Raw genomic sequence first — 22089 nt, forward strand, 5'->3', positions numbered from 1 at the left:
ATTTAAAAAAACAAAGTTAAAAAAGAAAACAGAATGCTCGCTTTCATTTTGCACGCTAGAGCTATCTGTCATCGAGAATATCAAACTTCATTCCACACGTTTAGCCTTTGGGGTTATATGACGTCAGCAAGTATACACACAAAAAAATCTTTTTGTTTGTTTTACTTTACCTAACATGTCTTGTAACTTGAAGAACGACATACTCAATTGTCAAACTGAACATCGGATTGAAAAAAATAATAATAATCACACCTTTGTAATTACAAATAAATGCATGTGTTCCAGTAGTCCAGTGTAAAGCTGCACACAAGGAGAGATGACCTAAAATGAATAAAAACATGTTTTAACTTTATTAAACATGTCACAGAAGAAATCACACCTCATTTGTACATTCAGATAAATAGCTAATTGAATAAAATTAATGAAAATAGATAGATAGATAGATAGATAGATAGATAGATAGATAGATAGATAGATAGATAGATCGATCGATCGATCGATCGATCGATAGATAGATAGTAATTTTCTCATCAAAAATTCTTACGGCAGTGCAGGGTAAATTGTCAAATTCAAAGGTGTTATTTCCAGCTATGTTGATACAAAGTTAATAAAAGAGGCAAAGTATTTTGTGGGCACAGAAGTATTTTTTTGGTTTGTTTGTTTCGTTGCAGCAAGTTAACAAAACAGGTATTGTGTATTTTATTTCATTCATTCATTCATTCATTTTCAAGAAATACTACTCTCTTCCGAAGATGGCAGCACATCCATCTGACGGGGATAAAAATCGCAGAAGAAGAACGTCCCTTTCTTTCTGGCTGGAATAAACCGTAGAAGAAGAAGTCAGGCGCGCTGCCGCGGCCTGTGCTAGCTAGCTCGCGAGCTTACACGGAACGGAGCGAGGCTCGAGCTGGTAGCGTCGGCGCCACAAAGAAAAACGTGTTCTGTTCATCCTAAACGGTAATTAATCGACACGTCAAGTTTTTTTTAATCAAGATTGTATTGTTGTTAAGTGTAACTTAACACTTTGCGACTCGGTGGGTTATTGCGTGAAGGCAACGTGTATTTCACGCTAGCTCAGTTAGCAGCCCGAAATGAAGAATACTCGTATTCGCATCTCGCCATTCGTTCGCATTATGTTATTTTCGCCCGTTTTGTAGTTTAGTTGCTCTTATAAAATTGCGTGATGAGATACGGCTTTGAAAGCGGACACATTTTAGCAAATGACGCGAGCGTGACGACCGACTTCGTTAGCAACGTTGCTTCGACTCAGGCGAGGCCGACGTCTGCCTTTGTGAACGTGTTAGCCTTAGTAGGTAGGTTAGTAAAATACAAAACATTGGCTTTACATGAAACGAGCATTATCAGAACGAGCTTTTAAAGAATACTCCAGTGATATTCTTTCCTCTCACAAATACTTAAAAAGCTATGACTTTTTAAAACCAGTGAAAATGCACCACTTTCTGGTCAAAGTACAATAGGGGTCGAGATTTAAGGTGCGACCTTTTTTGTTAAATCCGAGTTTCAAACTTTTAACTTTCTTAAACCGCTTCAAACATCCTGGTATCATTAAAAAGCATGCTAAGCACAGTACCAGAGAACATAAGAATGAGAATTATTTTTAGTTAAGTCATTAATTCCAGTCACTGGTTAAAACAATAGCTAAATCTCAGGGAAAAAATCATGATAATTTGAAAACTGCAATCAAAAATAAATTGAGATTTTTCAACATAGCAAAATCTGGACCTTTTAGTAAAGTAATGTACAAATGCCAAGCAATATAAATGTAGCAAAATACAACCAATAAGGCCATATGACTTATTGCTATAGGTTTGTATATGTGTACATATATTTGTCCATATACCATGCAATAAAACAGCTGAGAGCCACAAAACTCCTAAACCTTTAAGTGATTATAGAAAGCAAAGTGCCCAGGTTTACAAAATAGTTGAGCCCCAAAAAGTTTTGCAGTTCATGGTCAAGTGATGTGTGGTTTAATTTGGCACTCAAGCATGGATTAAAAAGAAGAAAAAAAACACCCACAAGTTGTTAAAAGACATTGGATGAATAAAAAGAGCACAGTTAATAGGCAGTAGTAGTTGATAAAATTCATGAAATTAGCGTTGGAAGCGACAAAATATGAGTCATCATAGCAGCAGGTCCGAGTAACATCACATGAAACGGATGTGGTCAGCTGTGAAAGCTGCTCTCAAAAATTTCTCTCTGCGTTGACCAGTTTACATCGAATTTGACAGAAGCATTGTCAAAAATATGTTAAAGATGGACTTATGGATTTGAAAAATGGTCCTACTCGCGTAGAATTATTTGAGGGGCGTTTGTAAATTGTATAGAAAATTTGAATGCACTGTCGAGGTATATGATCAGGACTTGGTATCTGCAGATCAAAAGACTCGGACTCTGGTGCAAAAAATGTGATCGGAACATCCATAGATAAAATAAATTTGTCATGGTATGAACATTTAAAAATGTGAAGATTGTCCAAAGGTCTTTAAAAAATAAATAAATACAATTTTTTTTTTTAAATTTTATTATTATTATTATTTTTTTTTTCTTCTCAATGCAATCAAAATTGTGCATTCTGATCCAATGGTACTCAATGTTTCAAGCTGCATACCATAAGTGTTTTACCTTCACTGTGTTTTAAAACTTTCAGGTCTGGATTCTCGGTACTCTCCCCTTTGTCTTGAGCTCATCATCCAATCACGACAAGCCTTGGTTTATCTTTTTTATTGGTGACTAAAATAAGGAATTGAAGGATTGGACTAGCATTAGGATACCAACGACTGCGACAAAAGCAATAAGTGAACTTGAAGTCAACAGGTGCCCCCCATTCCCTCTGTGTCAGCAGCAGTGCAGCTTATTCCTTCACCATGTCAGAGGGCCGGATCTATGTCGGGAATCTTCCCATGGACGTCCAGGAGAGGGATGTTGAGGATCTTTTCTACAAATATGGAAAAATCCGTGAGATTGAATTGAAGAACAACCGAGGCACTATACCGTTTGCCTTTATCCGATTTGAAGACCCACGGTGAGTTTTGGGGACAGGTCCAGCTTCGTCCCCTTGTCGGGTATCAAATTTTTTTGTTCTAGCATCTCAAGTGACTGCCAGCGGGAAGTGGATCCGCCAAATGTCTGCAACCAGCCCACGTTGGTAAGGAGTTCTGTGCTCTCTTCTCTTAGGGATGCGGATGATGCCGTCTATGGAAGGAACGGATATGAATATGGAGACTCTAAACTGCGTGTGGAGTATCCTCGATCCTCTAGTAAATTTAATCCAATGGGAGGTGGCGGTGGTGATAGAGGAGACGGGCCCAGAGGAAGATTCGGACCCCCGACACGGAGGTCTGAGTTCCGTGTAATAGTGACCGGTAGGTGGACATCTACAGTTGTAGCCCGTTAATAAGTAGCCCTTGGAGGTCAAGTGGACCACTGGGAAGTGGACGTGCCGAGTCTTAGATGTCTCTCGACCTCCCTCGGCGGATGACGGCATGAATGGACTTGTATTTAGAAGTCATAAATTGATGGCAGATGCGTCTCTCATGGCGGACCTGATGACAAAGAGACTACACTGTGTGCAGGATTATTAGGCAAGTACTTTGACCATGTCATGACTTTTAGGCATATTTCCTAGCTCCCAGCTGGAAAAACCTGAATTCTGAAGCATAGCAGGGGCTGTGTAATGTGTAGGTGTGGCCTCAGGAGATCACACACTATTTAAAGGTGTGCATAATTACTAGGCAAGCCCCTTTAGGCTAAATGGGCCAAAAAAAGAGATTTAAGTGACTCAAAGTTAAAAAAAAAATATATATATATATATCAAGTCTCAGAAGGATGCCGCACTCTTGAAATATCTAAGATATTGGGACGTGATCACATAACCATCAAACTGATGAAACCAGAAGGACGAGTCTGTGGCTGGATCACTAACAGGCACAGAACTCCACTTTGACACAAGACGCCAGCAAAGTGGAGGGGAGATACTGGTATGGGCAGGTACTATTAAAGAGCTGGTTGGACCTTTTTGGGTTGAAGAAAGGCTCAAAATGAACTCCTAAACATTCTGGCAGTTTTTAGGGGACACTTTAGGCAGTCGTACAGGAAGAAGTCTACTTTCAAAGACTTTTTTTTTTTTTTTTTTTTTAAATGCAGCACAATGCTCCAGCTCATGCATCCAAGTCCTGTACTCCTGTGTGGCTGGCCAGTAAAGGCTTGAAAGATGAAAAACCGATGACATAGCCCCCTTCCTCACCCGACCTGAACCCAATTGAGAACTTGTAGGCCGTTCTTATGGTAAATGGGCTGCACTTATATAGTGGTTTATCTACACCATCACAGTGCCCAAAGCCTCACCAGCGGGAGACATACAGTGAAGGAAAACGGTACACCTCGCGGCCATGTCTGGAAGCCTGGTTTCTGCTACACAAAAACTTCGACAACAAATAAGAAACTGACGGAATCCATGGATGGAAGATTTATCGCTGTTATTAAAGAGTGGCTATATTGGTCACCAATATATTTTTAAAAGATGAATTTCTATTGGTGAGTTTTGAGTTGTTTACAATTCTCACTAAAACAAAAAAAAAATTGTGGTGGGGACCATGTATTTCATTAGTTGGGTAATAATTGTGCACACCAATAGTTGCCTAATAATAGTCCACAGATTATTATTCTAAGAAAGCCTAAGCCTCAGTTTTACTTTCTTAAACGTTCTTGATTATCCTAAAGCTGTGGTTGGTGTGAAAAATAATACTCAAAAATGAGAGTTGGCACATAATTCTGCACGCGGTGTAGTAAGATGCAAAGCAAGAATCGTAGGCAGGTGTGTCCCTCTGTCTTTAGGGACGAGTCGGAGGGAAAGTGGACTATCAGGTGGACGTCAAGAGTCATAGGCAGATCTGATGGATGTCAAGAGTCGTATGCAGGTCTAGCTACAGTTGGACTGAAGGTCGAAGGCGGACGGCCAAGGTCATTGTCAGTTTTTTTTCTTTCATCCAAGGCGGACTGCAGCATAAAGGGACTAGGAGAAAAATGGATTTACAGTCACTGTCAAGTTTTCTGTTCAAGGCGCACCGCAGGACAAAAGGACTGGTAGGAAAGTGGATATTCAGAGGCATATGTTTCTTTCTCCTCTGGCGGACTTCAGTGTAAAGGGACGAGTAGAGAAAATCATGAATTGTAGGTATGCTGGCTCTTTCATGGCGGACTGGAGGACAAAAATACTGTTAGGAAAGTGGACATTTAGTGAGTTTGTTTCTTTTCCCATGGCGGACTTCAGACTAGTAAATCCAAGTCGTGAATCTGGGGCAGATGTCCTTGCGCTTTCATTAGGATGGACTGAAGGAGAGAGCCCGATATAAAGGAGGACATGGAGTCATAAGCAGATGTCGTAGTCGTCTGACTTGTAGACGGAAGGCATGAATAATAGGCAGATAGGTCTCACTCATGGAGATCGTGAGGACAAAGCGGCAAGTGGATGGTCCGCCTTTGTTATAATGGACTGAAGAGGCTAGTAGGAAGGATGTATAAAATCATTGGCGGATGTTTTTCTTTCTTTCATGGCGGACTGCGGCAAAAAAGGGACCCGTAGGTGCAAGTCCTGTATCATGGGCAGATATTTTGCTCTCTCATGACTGGCCGGACGACAAAGGGACTACTAGCTGGATGTCTTGAGTCATAGGCAGGTCTTGCAAAGTGCGGACTGAAAGACAAAAGGGTCCATTAGTAAGAAGAATGTAAAAAGTCGTAGGAAATGTTTTCTTCGCGCATGGCGGACTGCAGCGTAACAGGACAAGTAGGAAAGCGGAATACAGTCATTGACGTTTCTCTTGGCGGACTGCGGTATGATGGGACTTGTTGGAAGTCATGAATCGTAGGCAGATGTCGCTCACTCTCTCATGGTGGACTGAAAGGCAAAGAGACCAGTAGATGGATGTCACAAGTCAAAGGCAGGTCTTTCTGATGGCGGACTGAAGGAAATCATATGTGGCAGACCGGAAGGACAAATGTATGGACGTCTTAGAGAGTTGCATTTCTGTCATGGTGGACTGCAGGTCAAAGTGGCTAAAGTGGATATCAAGTTGACATCAAGTTACTGAAATCTGCATAATCACCAAACCAGCAACTGGTAGGTCTTAACTTTGTCCTTGTCTGTCTTATCTTTTGACCCCTTGTATCAGGCGAACCCTTAAAGTTTAAGGCCTTTACAGTTGTCCCCAAATGTCAAAGTCCAGCTCTATTAAATTATTGGAGAGGTTGGTAGAGTTGCATCTTGCAAGGGTTAGTTGTGATTAATGTGGTGGCTCACAATGTGGTTGATTAAGAGGTTATTATTTTATGCATTTTCATTTCGTAATCGGTGTTTGCCGTCTCAGGCTTACCGCCAAGCGGCAGTTGGCAGGATCTGAAGGATCACATGCGCGAGGCGGGCGACGTCTGTTTTGCCGACGTGCAGCGCGACGGGGAGGGTGTGGTGGAGTTTCTCCGTCGAGAGGACATGGAGTATGCTTTGCGCCGACTGGATCGTACGGAGTTCCGGTCTCACCAAGTGAGTGGAAGACCCTGTGGTAATCTGCCCCCGCCGCCGCTGGAGCGCACATTTACCGTTTGCTCGTTTGCAGGGCGAGACGGCTTACATCCGCGTCTACGAGGATAGAGGCACCCCCAACTGGAGTCGCTCGCGGTCCCGCTCCAGATCCAGAGGTCGGTTTTCGCCGCCCTACCGAGGATCGCCGCCACCACGCTACCAGTCCCCTCCTCGCATGTCACGCCATAGTCCGCCTAGGAGACACGGACCATCCCACCACAGCCCACCACCCCGTCACTACCGCTAAACGCTCAGGAGGATTCATCGAGGAAACCAAGAACGTTTTGCAATCTTTTTATTTTTCTACCACAGCCATTGTAAGTCGCATTGTGTCTTGCTGCATACATTCCATGGCGCCCCCCCTCTTTCTTTTTTTTTTGTTTTTTTTTTTTAAATACCTTTGCGGTCTCAGAAGAATTTTGACCCATTTGATATGCATAGTAAATTAGTTTGCTTAAACAAGTTCTCACAAAGTTAGAATATCAGTCCCATTTTTTTGCAGCTTTATCTTTAGAGAATTGTTTTTGTGCAGAATCTCAACCTAATCAATATCTTCTGATCCAGAACAAATTAGTGAAACTTTTCAAATGTTGACTGCACCTTGTGCTGTTTTTTTTTTTTTTTTTTTTTTTTTATGAGCATCTGACTGAAATAGTTGAAATTATCATCTTGTGTGCATCTTTTTCTTTACTAACAAAATCTTTACTACGTACGGCTTTGTCATTAATTCAAAACTTTATTTGAATTACAGTAGAAGTTTACAGTTAACTGTTTTTTTCCACAGGAAAGACTCAATTCAGTTAACCACTGTAAAATGCAGCTACATTGGTACCTTGACTTATAAGTTAAAATGTTCCATGACTGAGCTCAAAACCCGATTTACTCATCTCAAATTGAATGAAATGCGGGATACTGGAGGCCACCGTTTAGCAGCGGCGCATCAGAAGCTCACTAGCACATCAAATTTTGGCTCAGAACATCAACAAAATTATTATACCAATAATTCAAATTAGAGTAAAACGGGATAACCCCAATATTTCTCAACATCGCTGCGCTTTCATTTCATCAACTCGGGGAACCCCATTTCCACTTCCAATTTCAGTTAAAAATACCCACCAATAAGCTTGAACAGGCTGAAATTTGGAGGTGTATTCCAAGCCGACATTTCAAAGTTAATGTAACATTTCAAATTTGCATCACCTTCCCCCAAAAACAGACTTAAATAGCACAAATGGAACATGAAAAGAACATTGTGGGCAGTAGAATAAGTCATGTACTGAAGTAATTTTTTTCTCATTTTTGTTATGGAGGATTTTAGAGGTGTTTTAAGTGCTTATTGATTTTTCTTCTTTATCAAAAATTCCAAAGATGGGAGCCAATTGTCAAATTGCCAATTTCAGGTTTTAAGACATTTTTGCCATCCCTGGTCCATGAGTCAAGAAAAGAAAATATTGATCTATATCCTTTTGATGCTTGCTGAGCTGGTGTTCCATGTAATGTCACATGGTTTGACTTTAGAAGCACATTTTCCCAGAAAAGGTTCACTTTCAAAGGCCACTGGATTAAAGTTTAGTCAAAAAATGTGCTTGACTTCTAAAAGTATCTTATTAAATAGTCCTTTTTGTTTTAGTTTGACCATAAAAAAGGCACATGAAATGCAAAATAGATTTTAATTCACAATAAATAAATTCTAACAGGTTACATTTAAGACAGAAAAAAAATAAAATTTGTCTCCAATGGGATTTTTATTTTTTCATTTTTATTTTTTCTGAGCTCTGTTCATGATAATCCGATAAAGCCCATGTTTCGACATTGTATTGCATTTAATGTGCTAGCTTTTGTACAGTGGGTCTTATTGTATACAGCACGTCTGACAAAAGGAAAACAGCAATCCGTAACCACACACAACACGAGTGTGTTTCTGAGAAACGCATGGAGACACTTTAGCAATGATCGTGAAAAATTGCTGACACCAAACAAGGCTTTGGAGCTGATTGGCAGCCATTGAAATGTTAGATCATTTTGATAGTTTAAGCTATTTAAATGATTAGCGTTAGATTATTCGTGGGGGTTTCTCCAAACTAATCCATATTTCCCCCGACCCATGTGGACACATCACATTTGATTTGGGTTCAGGCGCAACATGAGCCTGGTCAAAATCTTAAACTATAATTGCATGACCACAAACAAACCACTGAGAAGCTAACACGGAAATGTGAGAAGTTGCCCTTAAAAGCAAGATCGTTTGGTCTTAATTGATCACAAAAACATCCCAAAGAGCAGGTGAGCACCAACATGAATAATGCTAGTATGTTACATGTACAATTAAGTTGTAAAAAGAAAATTGTCAATTTAAAATGACCCAAGAGCGGGGGGGGGGGGGACCAAAATGATAATTGTAGAATGATATTGTTAAGGACAAGTGTTACAGAAAACAAAATGAGTGGTTTTAATGAGAAAGGGTTGATTATGAAAATTAGAAGCACCAAGGATCTACAAATGCAAGATGGCTGCCAAGTGATGGTTATTGACAACCACATCAGGAACCAGATGTGCAACATGGATTCACCAAGATCCCCTTGCTTTTTTCCCCCTGATGGAAACCCAACAAGCATCACAAGACATTAGAAAGGTACGATTTAAGATTAAACTTTGTTGTATCCCTGAAAAAAATGGCAACATTTAAGGCAAAACTAACATCCTGAAGCCGTTTCAAAAAGGGTACATTCACTAGGTGAATAACACTTAAAAATCAATGTGTACTGGCCTTTATTGTCTCCCTCAGTAGAGCTGAGCAACAAAGTCTTCGACTGACAATCAGTTTTAACCACTTAAGACCCTTACTGCATTGAACTTTTTTTTTGTTTTGGAGTGTGTGTGTGTGGTGAATGTTACTTAAAAGTAAATGGCAAATGAAGAGCAGAGTACAGGATCACTTGTTTTCTATGAGTGTCTGCACTTTGTGGACCAAGTCTCGAGCCATCGTCAGGACCCGCGGGATGTCGTGTCGCTCAGCCATTTCTGAGAAGATGGGGGGGGGGGAGGGGGAATTTCAAGTCTAAGAAATGCCAAAGAAAAACATTGACTAATGCTGCCCCAACTGCATCCCTTCAACATAGACTTACCAAGATCCAAATTGAATGGGTTATTTGTCTATAATGCATTGTGGGAGGATGATATTACAAGTAGTTTTTACACAATCCCATAAACTATATACAAAATAACGTTCTAATGTGTCATAGTTTGTCCCACACCTGTCAAACAGAATTTGCTGCGCTCAATAATAGGACGATAGTATAGCTTACCATTAAAAAACTTGATTATGTCAGTAAAGTCCATGTTGTTCTCCAGGATGATGTCCCTGTACATTTCCACCAGTGCGAGTGCGATAAAAAGCACAAAATGCTCTGAAGTGGTGTACGCCGCCGCCCAGATGGTCTCCCACACGGAGAAAACGTCATCGTACACCATTTCTGGATGGAAAAACGCGGGTTAGCTCACGAAGCATCACACACAATGTTACATTGATGTGTCACCTCTTTTAAAGTCCAGCAGGAACCATCGGTAACAGAAGTAGAAGTGGGTGTAGTCGCCATTCTGCTGCATCAACTCAAACAGCTCAGAATCCAGGATCTAGTGTGTATAAACATCATTAGCACAAATAAAGCACCACTTAGTCTTGACATAATGCGCATACCTGAATGAGTGAGCGCATGTTGGCAAAGTGAGAGTCCATGGCACCCCCGTGAGGAAAGTTCTGGTTCATCCTTTTCATCAGTTCGGTGAAGCAGCTGAAGGCCATCACCTCTAAGAACAAGAAAGAGTCGTTCTATCATTTAGTATAGGAAAAACACTAAGAAGACCACTAATGAAATGTACGAAACCATTATGTCCCAACAATAACACACTAACCTCCTACGGCATGTGGCAAACCGCTTGTACGATTTTCTACTTAATTCTCATTAGAGTACATTGACGAAACACTGACCATTGTCCAGAATAACCAGCAGGGGAGCCAATATGTCACACATGCCCTGGACGTAACCTGTGTCCAGGTGTTGCCACACATAGCTGCAAAAGACAGTCCAATGAGTAAAGAGAAACATTTAAGCTCATTTTCAAGTACAGTATGTCCCATTGTGGCTACTGCAGTCTTTGTTACCTGTACATGATATTCCTTAGCTTGTCCAGGTTTTCAGGAGTGAAGTACCAGTAGGTACGGTCACATCGTCTGACGTCTTTGTCAATGCGATGCAAGTTGATGAGGTACATGTCCATGGTTTCTTGCTGCCGATGTGATAAAAGAAGTCAGCTGCTTCTGAAATTTGCTATTTCAGAAGTGTAAGGGGGCGGGGTTGGAACACCCACATCCCATTGGTGCCACCCCCCCTGACCACCATTACTATTAAATGGGTAAATAGTACCAAATTTATCTATGTAATGAGTGGGGGGGGTAGAACTAACCTAGTGGGATACAGGGCCTTAGCCACCCCAAAATACTCCGAATACAAAATAGTGAAATCCTAAACTATTTGCCTTATTACCTTTCCTGATGTATTCTTTGGCATGTTTATCACACTCAAATGTTTCCCATAATCAAACAAATTTAAATATTTGTCAAAGACAAGACAAGTAAAAGGAAGGTGTGTGTCCCATTACATCTGGCGTAAAAGTAACACAGCATTTCAGAAAAAGAACATCCTACCATCCAATCCTGGGCCTGTTTTGTTACTTCAGGGCCTGGAAGACTTGCTGTAATAAATGGAACCATGAATTCTGCTGTCTACCACAAAATCCTGAAGGAGAATGTCCGTCCGGCAAACCGTTCGTGACCTCGAGCTGAAACGAACTTGGGTTCTGCAGCAGGACAATCATCTAAAACACACCATCAAGTCCACCTCGGAATGGCTGAAGACTTTGGAGTGGCCTCGTCAAAGTCCTGAATCTTTTTGTGCTGAATTACAACAATTCTGCAAAGATGAGTGGGCCAAAATTTCTCCACAGCGCCGTAAGAGACTCATTACTGCAAACGCTTGATTGCAGTTGTTGCTGCTAAGGGGGGCCCAATCAGTTATCAGGTTTCGGGGGCACTCACTTTTTCACACCGGGCCGTGGACTGTACTGTTTGGATTTTTTTCCCCCTCCCTATAAAAAAAAAAAAAAAAAAAAAAAAAAAACCAGCTTTTTGCATTTACTTGTGTTGTCTTTGACTAATATTTAAATTTGTTTGATGAAAACATTTGAGTATGACAAAAATGCAAAAAAAAAAAAAAAGAAATCAGGACAGGGACAAAGTGGCCCTTGCGTCCTGCTCTCCGCGGCCCTTTGAGGAAAACGTTTGGACACCCCTGGACTAGTTACATTAACAAATAATAATAATCAATTAAATGACCTATTGACTCAAAGGCCAAACCGTTCAGACTTTTCACAATTTTGTACTGAATGCACATGCTCCTTTTGTTGCTATGCTATGTCATGAAGTTTCATTTTCCATCACATTTTTCCACTCTAATCACCTGCATTACAAGAATCTGAAGGATATATCCTTAAATATTCCTTTAGCAGGCCTTTTTTGCAGGGGGTCTTTGGAAGCCAGATGCTTACTGAGCTCACAATAAGTGTAGTTTTGTGCAACAGGTTTGTTTTTTTTTGCCAAAAGTGCATTTTTCCCCCTCAAAGAAAAATTTCAGTTGAACTCCCAATTGCATGACTGCTCTATGTATACGGTTCAAACTTACAGAGTACGTTTGTTGAGCTGAAGAGTCTTCCATTTTGGACTCCACTACTGCCTTGGCATCAAACTCATTTTCCGCATCGGGCTCATCTTCGGACAGCCCTGGGTCAGTGTCATCTGGACTGGTGTTGCAAGCAGTGCCCAGTTGGGGATCTGGGATAAGGTCCTCTGGCGCCATCTTGGCTCTCCGAGCCAGGCACGCGGGCGGGGCCGCGAGGACCGTCAAGGGCCTGGTGTTCAGTTGCAACATGCATGATGTTGCATGATGTTCGAGGTTCAGGCAGGCCACTCCAGCAGGAATGTCCTCCATCTCCAGGGCAGAGGGAGAGTCCTCCGAATCCGGGGACTGCCGGGTATGAGATGATAGCGAAAAGCTCCCGCGGGATGCCGACTGGAGAGCGTCAAGTACTTGCCTGACTGGTGAGTTTGAGATTTCTGACACATTTCTGGTTTCAGACGCACCTGAATCTGTGGATTCTGCTTTGTCTGCCTCCAAGAGACAGGCAGCCAACAATTGCGAGCGCAACTTGTCAAATGTTTCTGCTTTTTTGCAACTCTCTGGATCCGTCTTGATTGTTGACATATCTTTTTCTGACGCATCCTTTTCTTGAGCTTGTCTATTTTGTGCTTGAAGAGCCTGTCCGAGTGGTGGTGCTTGGAAATATTCATTCTGAATCTCAGTTTCAAGTGTAATAACCTTGACATTGTCTGGTGGAGCTCTGAAGTCAATGATTGCGTTTGCAGATTTCTCCACCGCTTCTGGGGGCTTGCTTATTTCAGCAGCTTCATGACTCTGGATTTTGTCACTCCCCAAGAGGCTGTCCTCGGTTGTCGACTCAAGTACCTTAACCACGTCCGGCAATGATTCGGCTATAAATTCCTTACTCGAGTGATCCGATACCTTCGCTGACTGCTGAGGGGTTGCAGATGCAATAGTTGGTTCCGTTAGTAGAAGGTAGCTGTCACAAGCTGGTGGTGGTTTCGACACATTCGAGCAAGATAGGCCGCTGGACCCAGAGGGACCAGCTGGGATGTCCTTTACTGGACCACTGTGCTCTATTTGATCTCCTTCAGCCATCGTCTCCATGGCATCAACTGATGCAAACACCTAACAAATGGAACAAGTGTGAGTGACTAAAGAAAAGCAAAGTCAAATTTAACAAAACAAGCAATTGATCAATTCCAGACTATTGTTGGAATTATGCATCGTACATTATAGCTACAACATGAGGGCTCCTTATCAGCACTCAGGATACAAACTTGTCGCATCTCCCAATGCTTAAGTGTATTACTATGGTTGTCATTTGTTACAGTGTAGAAAAGCACGGCTAAATTCTGAAAGTTATGCCTGATGTTTTGGTATGTTTGTTTTCTTGCGTTTCCTAGATGCAAAGGTCAAATGAACAGCTCTCAATTGTTGATATACAAATATGTCTCTGAAGTGCCTGCCCACCCAATCAAGTATGAAATGAATCAATCGTTTGTTAGCTGTCCTTTCTGACAATGTGTCTGAGTGAGCCCTTAAGAGGTTTGGCAGATTGCGACTCAACAGTTTGGCTAATTCACATAAAAACCCCCACCCACCACTCGCGTTTCTCCGCCCATGACGTGGAAGCTAGGCTGGGTGAAGATTCACCATTTGTAAGTGACTGCTGGACAAAAGCTAAGACAAACAGCAGTGTTACTGGATACCTAGCTCAGCATTAACTTACATTCGGCTTCCTTAAACTAACATTGAGTACCCTTGTAAAGGTGCTGCATATTACCGGTGCACTACTGCTGGAGTCGCTCTGTGACCGTGTATTCTGCGGATCGGAGCTGCTGCATAGTGATGACTAGAAAGAAAAGCAGAAGTATGAGTCAGAAAAGTACTACGGCCGCTGTAGTTCCCCTTGCCACATGCATGCTACAAAGTCATCTTACATCTGTACTAATGGTGGAGTCCCGCTCCACCACTGGCCCTCGCTCAACACTGGTGCCGGACAAACACCTGGCGAGGGCTTCTGCGTGTTTCTCCCGCTCCCTCTGGCGCACGATGGCCTCGCAGCCTTGCCACTCCCTCATGGTCTGCTCGTACATGAGGCGCATCTGCTCGTCCGCCTGAAACGCAGACAAACAGAATGTTCCAAAAATCACCACAGCATCCAAAACATTTTTGAAAGCTGTACAAATACCTCCAGCCTGCATTTTTCAGTCATTGTGAACCGGTAGTGTCCCAACAGGAAGGGCCAGACTTCCTTCCGCAGTGAAGGTGCCACGCCTCCAAAATACACCAGCCTGCGTATTTCAAGCTCCTCGTAGGCCTGAAAAGATATTCCCCCCCCACCACCCCCCATTCAACGAGAAGGAGCGGATACTGAAAATTGTGTTCAGTCACTAATGCGGGGTACACACATCATGGCAATCGGGCTAAATTCCAGCATTTCCCCTCCCTTGCAAACAAGGTCAGCAAAGGCCCAATTATCAGAAATCTCTGAAAGATTATACTGAGTGATTATCCTGTGATGCGGGAGGAGTCGAGTGATTCCGCCCCCATTGTCTCTGAAAACTGTTCGGACAGAATCCCAAATGTTAAAGCTGTTGAGTATTTCCAATGGCAAATCAATGCATGGTCAACACAGAGTCACTGAGTCATCGACTCCGTGATGGTGATGTGAAACTGAATGAGAACCAATCAGGGAGCTGAAGCTGCTCCCAGACGAAAGTTACTGGTTGTGTTGATTGTTTGTAACATACGTACCAAGTCTCACTGAAATAATGACAAGAGTTTGCAAACGCAATCAAATTACCACACAAGCTAAGCCTAGCCTAGCTTTTTTTATATTTTCTCAGCAGTCTGGGTGCCCTGTGACCCCATGCTGCCCTTAGAGACTAGTCTTGATACTACAAACATCTGGTTACGGGGGAGGATATGGTTGTGTGGTGTGTTGATAATCTTGAGTACACCACACACACAGTAGGAGCAGTAACACACTTGCAGATTTCTTCCTCATATATGGGGTCTCCCATTTTCAAAATCAGTACGCATGTACCCCACTTTAGCCCTCGTGAGAATCTTACAGAGCTGTCCTGGAGAAACCTGGCCCAGACGTCAGCAGACAGACCGCCTTGTGCATCCGAGGGCACGTCAGGGAAGACTATAGTGGTGTTGACCAGAGCAGAGAGGTGTGTGCGAACTGTAGACAGGTGACGGCAGTACGCCAGCCCTGGAATGGGAAGAAACTGGTATGAGAGCTGATTTAATCAACAAAAGATTGAAGGTGAGCGGAATTTGCGCTCACATCCGTAGAATGCACGTGAGATGATCTGGTACTTCATGGTGTCACAAAGGAGCTTCAGAGGAGCCCTGGTAAAGTCGATTTAATGAGATCCAAGCCAAGATCTTTGTATGAAAAGAGGCATCGTGCTCATACCGTTCCTGACTGCAGCCACTTGGCAGAGAGCTGTCAGACGACCCCGTCTGTGAGCAGGAGGAGCCAGAGGACTTCCTGGCTTCCGGTTGCCACATGTTCATACCCTGGTCCATCAGCTCTAAAGGCACTGCACAGAACGACAGACCCCCACCATCATTCCATGAGTACACATAGTTATTACGTCTATACATTACCGCTAGGGACGAAACAAGTCCCTTGGTTCGTCGTTTTGTCCATTTCCACAGGTTCTTCAATGACCACTTTAAACCAAAATGTAACTGTCTTTTCAGGCATGGCTTCTTGAGCTTTGGGATTCTACTCATGGCTGTAAATATCCTCATTCATTCAGATTGTATTATTCCCAGGGTATTAACCACAACTGGACTCTTGTGGGTGTCTTAAAACACACAGAACAGTTGCGATTGATTCAGTGCCCAGAAAATTCTACTCATGGCAGACATGCCTACCAGATTTCTCCCACCTTGTGGGGTCGTGTTTTCTCGTGAGTCAGACTTTCGCAATTTAGCATGTCCATCACGGTAGTATACTTAGTTTAAATTTGGTCGCAATCAGAGAAAAGCTCCAAGTCCATACACTGGGAAATGAACCCAAAAAGGCTATTCCAAACCAAATCAGCAGACAGACAAATTTTGTGTTGCTCAGTGAAACAGGCTTCAGGGACTGAATTTGTGAACAATCCAAGGGGTTGGCTACCAGGCCTATTTTTAGGACTCATGGAGCAGTGGGGGAAGACTACACCAACGTGTAATGGAGTCTGGACACTTACTGAACTCTATTTGATTGCCAGGAAAGAGGATCCGAAACACGTAATCTGTGGCTTTGTCATCCTCTTTGTCAGACACCGAGTCGCATGAGCTATGCGGGCTCCTCCTGCGCAATTTGGGGAAAACCTTTCCCTATGAATGAAAACAAAACATTTCATCCATGCCAACTCCAGTACGAGGTCCAAGAAGTAGTCACTAATGCAGACCTTTCCTCGCTGATTCCAAAGCGGTGGTTCCAGCTGGCCGTGAGGAAGAAGGCCCGTCTCTAGGCAGGTGAGAAACTGGAGTAGGTGGCCTCCTTTGGGGAAGCGCAAGGGGGGCCTCTGGATGCCATCCTGGCTTACCAACACCAGGGTTCCACCACTGTCCACTGGGAAGAACGGTTTCAAAGCTAGTCGCAATTAACACCACAACCTCCAAAATAAATTACCTTGCTGATGACAGTGGAGATACACTATCTCGTCCAAGCGAATCGTCATGGCGTAATCCCAGTAGACACTGAAGGGGGAAAAACCCATAATGTGAACATGTTGTCCTGATTAGACTGACTAGGCTGCTAGTTATAGGCGCACCTCTTCTCGGAATCCAGCTCCCCCACATTGCCATTCATCAACTGATTGGGTGTCCATTTAAGTGTCATCAGCTCTCCCGTTTGATGCAGAGAGAGGTAGCCCGGGATGGCCTCTATGTCATCCCTCTGGAGACGCATGGTAGCAACATGCAAGTCAGTTGAGGGGCAATCATTCGGCACAACACGAGTCCGGAGGGCCATGTTTGGTGCACCTCTCGTCTTGAAGCTCAGATTTTTCATAATGTGTACAATGCTGGATTCACACTGCACTGTTCAAGTGACAAGTCCCGATGTATTTTATTGATTTATTTATTGATTTATTTTTGCACTCAAGTGGCACTATTGGTAAAAAGTGTATGCGTCATGATGGCATAAAGAAAAACAAATGGAATCTGACCCCTTCCAAATGTGATATTGGCATGACATTGCGATTAGGCACTTGGACCTGCAAGGTAAATAACAAACAACCTAAGACATACCGGCTGCACCAGGACATTGTTCTTGCCAAATAGCAGCGTGGCTCTGGAGTTCTGGTGCAGTGATTCCACATACTCCCTCGCCCACACCAGAGGGCGATCGTCCATGCTGCCACTGGACTGTCTCTTTTGAATCTATCACATGGCAAAATGAGGATTAGAGATTTAAATCGGCACTCACTGAATTATTACTAACCAGCGCAGGCCTCCTGGAGGGAGAATCCTGTCGACAGTGGCCGCTGTGGATGCGGTGCCTCTGTACGAGCTCGTCGGCTGATGGGTCCGTCCAGAAATGGTCGGCGGTCTTGACTTGGGTGTACTCCAATGCACAGGGACCGACTGTAAGACGAGGTCACAGAACAGGAAAAAAAGCTATACAAAAACACAGAAAACGCCCCTGTGACATATGCAAGTTATGAGCAGCATATTCATCTGGGGAATTTTAGCAGAATACCGATAACGGCTGAGCAATCTGCACGCTTTTAAAAGTGGAACTGCAGCGAAAGCTTTCCATTAATTACGCGAACAACCCAGGCCAAACTTCTCATCCCAAACATACAAATCTATTTTCTCGTAGTTGATTTATCACTTCAACATGCATACTTCTATGACGACTTTCCGACTAACCACGGCTTTGACGCCATCTAAGTGTGTTACGGAAAAGAGGACAAAAGCCACGAATAGGCAAACATTTCCACAGACAACCGCAAATAGGTGGAGTTTCACTATTTTGGGGGGGAAAAAGTCCCCAAATTTGCAAACCTCCGTAACGAGACGCTCATTTTTTTTGGTGTGGTTGTGTTTGAATCCATCGCAACTGGGCAATAACGTAAATGCCTAGAATGTTAACAGCAATTACCCAACAATGATGCGAGAATCTGCCCATCCACAGGATCCATCAGCATGGCTTCTTTCTCATAAAAAGTACTGCAGGCAATAACACAGCTCATTTAGATGTGTTGAAGAACAGTTGGACCAATACATACGGTATGCATTACAAATGATGTACTGTATGTCGATACCTGGCGTTCTCCACTAAATACAGGATGATCTTGTCCAGGAGCTTCTCCAGCAGAGCCGTTCGGATCCACAAGTGCTTGAGGGCCTGAGGCGGGAGGTGGTTCAACTTGGACTGCCGTCTGCGCTCGTTGTTCGGCGAGGAATTGTTCTGTTTGCTGCAAGACGCACGTTAAGATACCACATCCTATTGATAGCAATATCATCGTTAAAAAGGACTGTCATTCCATGGAACCTCTACTTTTTGTATTTTAGGTACATTTAAACATTTTTGTAAATTTACAAACCCTGCTGAACGTGATTGGTTAAAAAAAAACAACAACTTGAAACTGCAGGAAAGCATTGAGCCTTGGTTAAGTCCACTGTTTAGTCAATAAACTAACCTCTGTCTGTTGTGTGTCAAAGCGGGCAGTTTAAATATTTTAAAACATGTTCCAACCCTTCCCCATACATGACATACAGTATTTGACCCGGTAGAGGCTAAAATAGGGCAGCGGTGTCTAATTCTTAGGTTTTTTTCTTTCCTGAAAAGATAATACACTCATTGCGACACATTTCATACCCACACATACTTATTCCACCTCAATTGAACAGCCAAACAAATGTGGCCCACAACACCTGTTTTCTACGAGTTGCTCCAGCTCTTGGACCTTGTGGCACAGTTGCTCTGCGGGCATGAAGCTTTTGGCCACTTTCAGGAAGAGCGCCGCCACCTTGTTGCTGCACAGCAGCCCTGCGATACGTCGCTTCAGCCCGTGCAGCACGCAGGCCTCCACGACAGCTACACACACATTCAAATGCATTCAAAAATGTCACTAATTAATGACTGTGATGTCGAAGTTTGCGCTTTCTGGAATGGTACTGTACCTGGATATAACAAGGGTGCGTTTTCATTGCCAATTTTGTGAAGCGATAACTCAGGAAAAAAAAATTAATAAATAAAAAATAATAATCTGTCTAGGATACCGGCTTCTTCTCTCCTACTAGAAGTTTACCAATTCGTCTCCCTTCAACCAAAAATAGCCGACCTCCTGTTCAACCTCGGGCACGCGTGCTTGAGACCTTTTCATGCGCACTGTTATGATAGACACGTCCACCAAATTTTGGGGCAATCCGTGAAACTGGTGTCAGGGGCTTTTATTTTCTAACTGTCCAACGCAATCTAAGATACAGATACACTTCATTGGGGGGTTTCACCAGGATACACGCACTTGTAAAAATTGAGTTTTCGAGCATGATGAGGCCTTCCGATGATGATAGATGCAGAACAATAACACAACAAACTCCAAGACAATATGCAAAAAAACATTTACCGCAGAAGGAAACTATGTGACTGCTGTCGGCGTGCACAAATTTCCTCGTCACTGCCTCCTCCATGATCTGTTTCACCTATGGGAGAGACGCATCGGTGGTCACTCGAAGCCTATAGAACAGCCACTGCATCAAAAAAGTGCTTGTGACCTCTAGCGTGCTGCGTTAACGTCATCTTCACCGACGTGGAGCGAATAAGTGACATTTTTCCGGCATTGACAAGCTCCTCGGGTTACGGCCACCGTGTTTTCATGCAACAAATCGGATGATTGCGAAAATGGTCAATCGAGTGCTCCAAGCATCCAGCCTAGCAAAGTGCTTTCTTTAATGACAACTTTTTCCATTTCAGTCCACTTGACAATGTACCATTTTGAAGTAGATTCGAGGACTTTCAATCAGAATTCACTTTCACACAAATTGTAGCCATCAGAAATGAAGTATAACGTTCAACTACTAAAACCAAGTTTTCTATGCAATAATGTGCCATTATTATATATATATTTTTGGGGGCTTGAGGTAAGCAAAAACTTGGGTTTCCAAGTACCACCACCATGACCCACATTAAAAACACAGTAGCATCGTAGGCGTAACGGTGCGTTCACACCAGACGCAAATTGAAGTATTTGCGCGACGTGATTACATAAAGTCAACACAACTGCGCAAATACATGCCGAGCTTCACAAAAGATGAGGACGAACAAGTGAAAATTCGCTTGAAGCCACTGGAACATTACGCACAGCTTGCACATTTAATTTGGCAATTCTTTTGTGTACCACTAGAGGGAGTTTGTGTCGCACGTTGAGAATCCCTGGAACTCGTGTTTTCTTTTATGCCATTAAATTATCTAAAATGTAAAGTGTTTATTCTTTACATTCTATTATTTAATTATGTTATTACACTATTCCTTATGTAGTACAATGTTATAAAGTGATATTTTTCCTTGTTAAAAAACTTTTCGCTGCGAGAGTGGAACAGATTCACTTTATTGTTGATAGTAGTAGTGCAAATTATCAAAATACATTAAACCTGAGCATTGTTATTGGTATTTTGACCATTTTTTCATGTTCTGCAAATACATGCCCTATATGACAATATGAATATTTATGAGTCATGTTGGCAGTGTTTTACAGAACAAAACAAAGATATTCATTTACTCATCCAGCTATAAATAGCAAAATCAAAGAAACAGATAATTTGCTTCCCCCCCCCCCCCCCCCCCACCCCCCACCCCTCCCCCCTGTATGTTCATATAAATATATAAAATGCAAGAACGCAGCCCCTCCTCTATATGTTTGAGATGCAATGAGTCACAGGTGAGGGGGAAGTACCGTGCTTTCTCACTTGGGAATTAAAAAAAAACATTCAGCCATGTTTGCCTTCTCTCTACGGGGAATCAACATTTGGCGCTTCAACGGTCTGCTGTCGTTTCAATGCAAAATACACTGAAAACACACACAAATAATCCACATTGCAACGAAGGGATATGGAAAATAGTGTGTGTGTGTGTGTGTATGTTTGTGTGTGCGTGCATCAGCACCGTCGTCATCACCAGCATCATCACCATCATGGCTATACGCTGTTCATTTTCTGTTTCGCGTCTAAGCCGAACTGCGCACCAATCAACGCAACAACAACAACAACAACAACAACAACAAAACCAAAAACACGGCAAATAATATCACAACGCACCTCTTTCTTCACACTGCGCAGCAATTTCTGACGCGTCTCCTCTTCTGTCACGACAGACAAACAGCATCAATACAGGATTGCATGTGTGTGTGCATTTGGGCAAGGATCATTCTCGACGCGCGAGAAGAGCGATAATAAATAAGAAGGTTTACCTCCCATGGCTGCAAGTTGCACGCACGTCTGCTGCTGTGTGTGGAGGGGGGTGGGGGGAAAAAAAACTACACAGCGTACGCCGTGTTCCTTTGCGACTAAATCAAACCTATGTGCTACCTCTCCGTCGACCAACACCCCTTTAAAGACACAGTAGCCCCCTCTGCTATAACCGGTATGCGTGCAGCTTCTTCTCAGAGGATCAAGAATATATGACTGTTAGATTGTCTGTCGACGTGTGTTTGGGTTCAATCCATTGAACGCTGGTTATAGTGCCGCAACACACTATCTAGCGTTAATACTAATCTATGTGTCCCCCCCCCCCCTCCCACCCCCAAATAC

At 42.9% G+C, this 22089-nt stretch overlaps 2 protein-coding genes across 6 annotated transcripts; one reads left to right on the forward strand and one right to left on the reverse strand.

The window, feature by feature from the left end:
• The first annotated feature begins 800 nt into the window (after window positions 1-800).
• Window positions 801-8343, forward strand: srsf9 (serine and arginine rich splicing factor 9). 2 transcript variants are annotated; one of them, XM_061800239.1, is made up of 5 exons: window positions 801-957; window positions 2672-3046; window positions 3199-3386; window positions 6390-6562; window positions 6636-8343. In XM_061800239.1, the coding sequence occupies exons 2-5, from the start codon at window positions 2889-2891 to the stop codon at window positions 6846-6848; spliced, it is 732 nt and encodes a 243-aa protein (XP_061656223.1). In that variant the 5' UTR covers window positions 801-957; window positions 2672-2888; the 3' UTR covers window positions 6849-8343. The 2 variants fall into 2 exon arrangements, with proteins under 2 accessions (XP_061656223.1, XP_061656224.1); XM_061800240.1 differs by having other exon boundaries at window positions 2867-3046.
• On the reverse strand, window positions 8258-21984 carry sgsm1b (small G protein signaling modulator 1b). 4 transcript variants are annotated; one of them, XM_061800233.1, is made up of 25 exons: window positions 21750-21981; window positions 21598-21638; window positions 19911-19986; window positions 19216-19378; window positions 18603-18755; window positions 18440-18507; window positions 17777-17919; window positions 17584-17715; window positions 17106-17230; window positions 16964-17031; window positions 16740-16903; window positions 16536-16665; window positions 15749-15875; window positions 15617-15681; window positions 15396-15541; window positions 14510-14638; window positions 14259-14435; window positions 14102-14170; window positions 12340-13443; window positions 10764-10888; window positions 10590-10672; window positions 10299-10408; window positions 10138-10234; window positions 9907-10074; window positions 8258-9622 (listed from the first exon to the last, which is right to left on the reverse strand). In XM_061800233.1, the coding sequence occupies exons 1-25, from the start codon at window positions 21754-21756 to the stop codon at window positions 9534-9536; spliced, it is 3759 nt and encodes a 1252-aa protein (XP_061656217.1). In that variant the 5' UTR covers window positions 21757-21981; the 3' UTR covers window positions 8258-9533. The 4 variants fall into 4 exon arrangements, with proteins under 4 accessions (XP_061656217.1, XP_061656215.1, XP_061656219.1 ...); XM_061800231.1 differs by having other exon boundaries at window positions 21598-21641; window positions 21750-21980; XM_061800235.1 differs by lacking the exon at window positions 14510-14638 and having other exon boundaries at window positions 21598-21641; window positions 21750-21984.
• Window positions 21985-22089: the final 105 nt, after the last annotated feature.

The sequence above is a fragment of the Phyllopteryx taeniolatus genome, chromosome 15, assembly GCF_024500385.1.
Source record: "Phyllopteryx taeniolatus isolate TA_2022b chromosome 15, UOR_Ptae_1.2, whole genome shotgun sequence".
NCBI lineage: Eukaryota > Metazoa > Chordata > Actinopteri > Syngnathiformes > Syngnathidae > Phyllopteryx > Phyllopteryx taeniolatus.

Excerpts from the sequence above, each read along its gene's own strand:
- srsf9 (XM_061800239.1), top strand. The coding sequence starts at position 2,889 with ATGTCAGAGGGCCGGATCTATGTCGGGAATCTTCCCATGGACGTCCAG. Across the intron at positions 3,047-3,198 it reads ATCCGATTTGAAGACCCACG|GGATGCGGATGATGCCGTCT; the intron begins GTGAGTTTTGGG and ends CTCTTCTCTTAG. Across the intron at positions 6,563-6,635 it reads CGGAGTTCCGGTCTCACCAA|GGCGAGACGGCTTACATCCG; the intron begins GTGAGTGGAAGA and ends GCTCGTTTGCAG.
- sgsm1b (XM_061800231.1), bottom strand. Across the intron at positions 18,508-18,602 it reads TATTTAGTGGAGAACGCCAG|TACTTTTTATGAGAAAGAAG; the intron begins GTATCGACATAC and ends TATTGCCTGCAG. Across the intron at positions 16,904-16,963 it reads TCTCCACTGTCATCAGCAAG|TGGACAGTGGTGGAACCCTG; the intron begins GTAATTTATTTT and ends CGTTCTTCCCAG.